Source organism: Myotis brandtii, unplaced genomic scaffold (assembly GCF_000412655.1).
Source record: "Myotis brandtii unplaced genomic scaffold, ASM41265v1 scaffold8, whole genome shotgun sequence".
Classification (NCBI taxonomy): Eukaryota; Metazoa; Chordata; class Mammalia; order Chiroptera; family Vespertilionidae; genus Myotis; species Myotis brandtii.
In genome coordinates, this window is record NW_005371219.1 from 6756998 (window position 1) to 6762765 (window position 5768).

The 5768-nt window shown below is 43.5% G+C and overlaps 1 protein-coding gene across 4 annotated transcripts in view; it reads left to right on the forward strand.

Moving 5' to 3' along the window:
- The window catches only part of SLC22A16 (solute carrier family 22 (organic cation/carnitine transporter), member 16), a 24597-nt gene extending 19740 nt beyond the window's left edge, over nucleotides 1–4857 (forward strand). For all 4 annotated transcript variants that reach the window (XM_005883752.2, XM_014531359.1, XM_014531360.1 and 1 more), the window contains 3 exons: nucleotides 1965–2074; nucleotides 3261–3360; nucleotides 4544–4857. In XM_005883752.2, the coding sequence (XP_005883814.1) occupies nucleotides 1965–2074; nucleotides 3261–3360; nucleotides 4544–4729 (396 nt within the window). In that variant the 3' untranslated portion in view covers nucleotides 4730–4857. The remainder of the gene's footprint in view (nucleotides 1–1964; nucleotides 2075–3260; nucleotides 3361–4543) is intronic.
- The last annotated feature ends 911 nt before the right edge of the window (nucleotides 4858–5768 follow it).

Genomic DNA, 5768 nt, shown 5'->3' on the forward strand with positions numbered 1-5768 from the left:
TTGGTGCTCACTGAGTCTGCACCCTGAGTGTGTCCCTTATGGGTCTGAGGAGTTGTAATCTGGATGGTCCCACTCTTACCACTGGGTACACTGGCTCTTGGATTTCTAAGGAGGTGCTAATTTAGCCTCTGCCTGAGGCTACCCAGCAGGAGCCCAGCTGTGAAGCAATGCAAGCTGCTTTGGAGCCTTGGGCCTTCTTTTGGATCTTCTGGGTTTCTCTGATCCAGCTGCAGTTTGTCAGGTAATTTTCAGATTGCAAAGGGCCAGGCCTTTCATATGCAAAAGCCTCTGAGCACAGCTTGGGTGGGGCGGGGTCTCAGGGGATCAACAGGGCAGAGCAAGCAGCTATGGCTGCTCCTCAGTCCTGCCCTAAGAGGCCCCGAGTCTCAGTGTCCCAGTAATCGCTGCAAGCATCTCTGAGAGAAAGCCACCCTCAAGTTCTGACTGATGCCAGACAGTCCAGTTTCTCCCCATATGAGTCTGGGTCTCCAGAGACTCACCCGGAACTGGAGTTCAGAGCAGTCAGGAGCTTGAGACTCCCTCCCAATTGAAAAAGACAACCGTGTCCTCAGCTGCCAGCCCTTTCCACGTGCGCCTCCGTACTTCTGCACTTTACTTCCGCACCTCCTCTGAGTCTCAGTGTGCTTTTCTCTTTCCTTCTAGTTGTAGAATTTCCACTCGGCCAGCCTTCCTGTGGTTCTGGATGATGTCGTTTTGTCTTTTAGTTGTATTTTTGAAGTGGTTGTGCGAGGCAGCAATTTCCTGTGTTTACCAATGCCGCCATCTTGGTTTCTCTCCGGTTTTGTATATTGTTTGACATTACATTTAACCTAACCAGTGACTTTCTTTTATAGTGATACTTTACTGAATTATCAGGATTGGTGACTTGAATGTTTCATGTAACTGAAATTTCCAGGTGGTGATTAATATACAACAGATATGAATACAATAAAACTACTCAGGATGAGGAGGTTTCTGCCAATTTGAGGGAGCTTCATCCATACTTGTTTTTGTTTGTGTTTTTAGGTACTTTGCATTGATATTAGTTGAGTTGATGGCAGCTGCCTTTGAACTGGTAAAATTTCTCCCCAAATGGCAGTGATAACACAATATACATTTTTTAAGTCACAGTAATTTATTCAACAAATATTCTCTACAATACTGATTAATATGACAAGGTGACACCAGCTGATTTCTTGCTCATAGAAAGTCTGATGTGTGTGTACCTGGTTGGTAGCAGTGGGAATGGTGAGGAGAATATGTCTGGCTCCATGGAGTCATTCAGGGACTCAGATTGACAGAGGCGCTGCCATCCTCAACACATGAACTCCAGGTTGTCTGGGTCTCAACATCCAGCTGGCATATAAGGGGGAAGAGAAGGGATGGACTATGAAAGGTCCTTGTGAGCCACTGCTGGCAGTGGGACGCAGTGGGAGGCGAAATGAGAGGTTTTGTTGATGAATGCATCAGCCAAAGGGCAGGGGGTGGGAGGGTGGAGAGTCTGTACTAATAGTTGAGTTATCACTTTCAAATTATTCTCTGAAGATAATTTATAAGCCGTGGGATTATTGCTGCAAAGGGCACAATTTGTTTTTATGGCTCTTTGATTTATTCTGCTGGCTCAGTTCCAGGAGTTGGTCAGTTATTGGTGGAACCGGCATGTCTGGAAGTCTGGATGTTTCTTGTTCCACAGCAATCTCCCCAAGAGATATTCTTTCCTTATTTGGTCATTTGAAATCTCCAAGGCTGAGGAGGAGGCACAAAGTTTTCCCTAAATTTCATAAAGATGGAAAGCTTTTGCAGGCCATGAGTAGAGTTTACAAAATGAATTCAAACAGAAAAATAGAACTCTTCACTGTTGTGAAAAATACTGGAGGATTAAAAAGTTTTAAATAATAATTTTCAAGTTTTTATATTTTTCTTTAATTACTTATGACAGTCTTTCTGCTAACATCTTTTTTCAGAAGTACTATTTTTGGACTATGGTGACAACTATGGCTGGAAAATTTGCCATAGGAGCAGCGTTTGGCCTCATTTACCTTTACACAGCAGAACTATATCCAACCGTGATAAGGCAAGAGTTACTTATTTTTTGTTGTTGTTTTCCTATTATCTTTCACTTACATATCATTTCCTTATATTTGGCCTTTGGGTATAAATGCTTTACTTTCAAAGCCATTACCTGAACTCTAAGATATGGGGAAGTTACATGATGCTCATTCCGAATCTGAAACTTTGTCTATACTTCCATTAGCAAGGGTAGTAAAGAAATTGTTTTGAAATAACACTCTGTTATCTTAAAACCAATTTAAATCTCAAATATAATTGACTTACGCTGACTGTCCATTGACGCAGGCTAATTTTCTCAGGATGTGTCTCTTGGTGTTCTGATTCAGTTGTGTTAGTTTGCTAGGGCTGCTATAACAAAACCCCAAAGCTGGGAGGTTCAAACAACAGAAATTTATTTTCTCACAGTTCTGGGAGCTAGAAGTCCAAGATCAACGTGTTTGGCAGGTTTGGTTTCTCCTTGGGTCTCTCTCTTTGGTGTAAGAAAAGATACTCACATGAAAAGCACATTGTTTCCTGTTAGATATTTTATAAGGTTATTTAAATACCTTTAAAAAATTCTTTTTTTAACCAGAGAGAGAGAGAGAGAGAGAGAGAGAGAGAGAGAGAGATATCAACTGGTTGCTTCCTGTACAAGAGCTGACTGGGGATCAATCCCACAACCTAGGTATATGCCTGTCTGGGGGTTGAACCTGCAACCTACGGACGATGCTCCAACCAGCTGAGCCACCTGGCCTGGGCTAAATACCTTGCAAAGAAAAGCACATTAAGATATCACTTGACTTTTAAAAAATAAAGAAAATGTTCCATAGAGATAAATCTCCCAAATTCCCACTTCCTACCCCAAACAAATTCCGGCTCTAGAAATTGATGTTGTCCTCAATAATAGACGGACTGAATATACATGAGGGCCTCATCTCCCTACCGGAGGAAGAATAGTTTTTGGGTCTTGAATTATTTGCATGCTTGCACATACCATCGCAGAATGTGGATTTAAATCATGAGTGATTCTTGAAAAATTAAAGTAAAATTATTTCCAAGTATATGAAGCCAAGCTGAAGTTGTATTATTTACTATTTGCTGGAGGGTGGACAGGGGCTGCAGGAAGTTGTTCCATCACTCTCTGTGTCATCTGTGTTCCACTTGTCTCCCATTCTTGCCTGTATCTGTCTTACTTCTCCTCTTGTTTTTAGGACACAGGCCGTGGGAAGTGGCAGCATGGTGTCCCGTGCGGGAAGCATCATGGCCCCGTTCTCCATTAACCTCTCCAGCATTTGGATCTTTATACCCCAGGTGTTTAATCACTTTATAGAAACTTGCTGAGATGGTAGAGCAGCTTCTGTGGGTGGTGGGAGAGGGCCAGGCTGCTGAGGGCCAGGTGGAAGGAGAGCTGAGAGAGGAGGCAGTGACCACTGTGGAGAGGATGGGCCTCTTTTGCTTGTTTTAAAAGATATCATGTATCCACTGCTTACCATGGGCCAGGCACTCTTTTAAGTGCCTTGTAGGCGTTATTTAATTTAATCCTTTCAACAGTCTTTTGGGACCGGCACTATTAGTATTTCCATTTCACAGATAAGGAAACCAAGGAGTAAAAAAGTCAGGTAACTTGTCCAGGGCCACACTGGTAGCAAGTTACTGGGCAGAGTGGGTTTGGAGATTATAAGAGGCTTGAGGACTTTTATTTTTACTAGCCGGTGGCATGGAAAAGGTCATAAATCTGTGAGAGGGAGGGAGGTCTGCAGATGGAGGAAGACCTGGAGAAGGAGGTGAGAGGCAGTGGGACCTGGAGAGGATGAAAGGCTCCTCCCCGTCGTCCAGGGAGGAAGGGGAGGGGAGGGGCGCTGTTGGGATGTTTGTGGGAGGGAGGGAGCTGGCCAGGGTGGCAGGGGGATTTTTCTAGGAGGTCAGGTGGACCACCCCACTCTCTAAAGTAGCAATTCATTTCCCTTGCCCTTGTTTGGTTTCCCCTTAAACTCTGTAGATTTTGGCTCATTGAAATATTTATTTGTGCATGCATTCATTCATTCCCCATCATTTATTGAATGACGATAGAGTAATGATCATCAGGGCAAGGACAGGGTTGATTAAGACAGTGCCTGACCATGAAGTCCCAACCCAAGGCTCAGTAGTTGGGTTTCTCCACAAGACTCTGGAGCCTGGGAAAAGGGGACAGGGCCTTTTTTCTCTGTGTAGCAGCTCCCAGGACAGCACCTGGGACTGATGGAGTAGGGGCGCCACAGTGGTTCAGGAATGAATTCATGAGTGATCAGATTAAGCCTAGACGGTGAGTTCAAGAACTCCCAGTCCAGCCTCAGTCACCAAAGGTCTTGCTGCTAAAAAAATGTCAGCTGGTATGTCAAATTCAGTTCTGTTTCCCTCTGAAAAAGGTTCAGAATTATTATTCGCTGAAGGATACATTTATTTCTTGATGTGTCATTTATTTCTTCTTTCTTTCTTTTTTTTTAATTCCTGCTAGTTGCTTATTGGGTGTTTGGCCTTTGTGAGTGGAATTCTAACATTCCAACTTCCAGAAACCCTCCGGAAGCCTCTGATAAGTACTTGGGAGGAGGCTACCACACCGGATGCAGAAAAAGAGAGCAGTTCAGGCAAATTGTCTCCCACAACCAGTAACACCGATGCTGGACAAACCAGAAGTGATTAATTCAGGGGGTTCTGGTTTGGCAAATGACTGTGCTATGTGTGCTGTCTAGCACCTGAAAAATTGTTTACTTTACTGCCTTTGTATTAGAGGAATACTATTCTCATTTCCTGCATGTCATTTTTGTCTTTTAAAAAATTTTTGTAAGAAAGTTTTAAAACAATGATTTTGTAAAAGAAATAAAAACTAAGATGAGGATGCTCACTTTTTAGACTGCTTTCTTGTTGCCGTCAAATATTTTTCCATGTTTGTTCTTCTGTGTCGTCGTTTCTCAGCCTTTCCCACTCACCACCCGAGGGAACACCACACACTCCAGTCCCGTCAGGCTCCCTCCTCCCCCAGCCACTGCCAACTGTGGAGTGTGTTTCTTTCTTCTTTCTCTTCCATATTATTTTTATTTATTTATTTTTCAATTGCACTTGACTTTTAACATTATTTTACATTAGTTTCAGGTGTATAGCATCGTGGCTAAACATTTATATAATTTATGAAATATTCCCCCTGATTTTTCTAATATCCACCTGACACCATATATAGCTATTACAATATTATTGACGATATTCCCTATGCTGTACTTTACATCCCCATGACTATATTGTAACTATCAATTTGTACGTCTTAATCCCTTCACCTTTTTCATCCAGCCCCCCAGCCCTCCTCCAATCTGGCAACCCTGTTTGTTCTCTATACCTGTGAGTCTTCTTTTTTTTTTTTTTCTTAATCCTCACCAGAGAATATTTTCCCATTGGTTTTTAGAGAGAATGGAAGAGACAGGGATAGACAGAAATATCGATGTGAGAGAACCACATTGATTGGTTGCCTCCTGCAAGCCTGGGCCACGGAGAAGCCTGCAACCGAGGTGCGTGCTCTTGACCTGAATCGAACACGGGACCTTTGGTCCACAGTCCGATGCTCTATCCACTGAGCCAAACTGGCTAGGGCTGTGAGTCTTTTCTGTTTTATTTGTTTACTAGGGGCCCGGTGCACAAAAATTTGTGCACTCGGGGGGGGGGGGGGGGGGGGCCCCCGGCCCGGCCCGGGC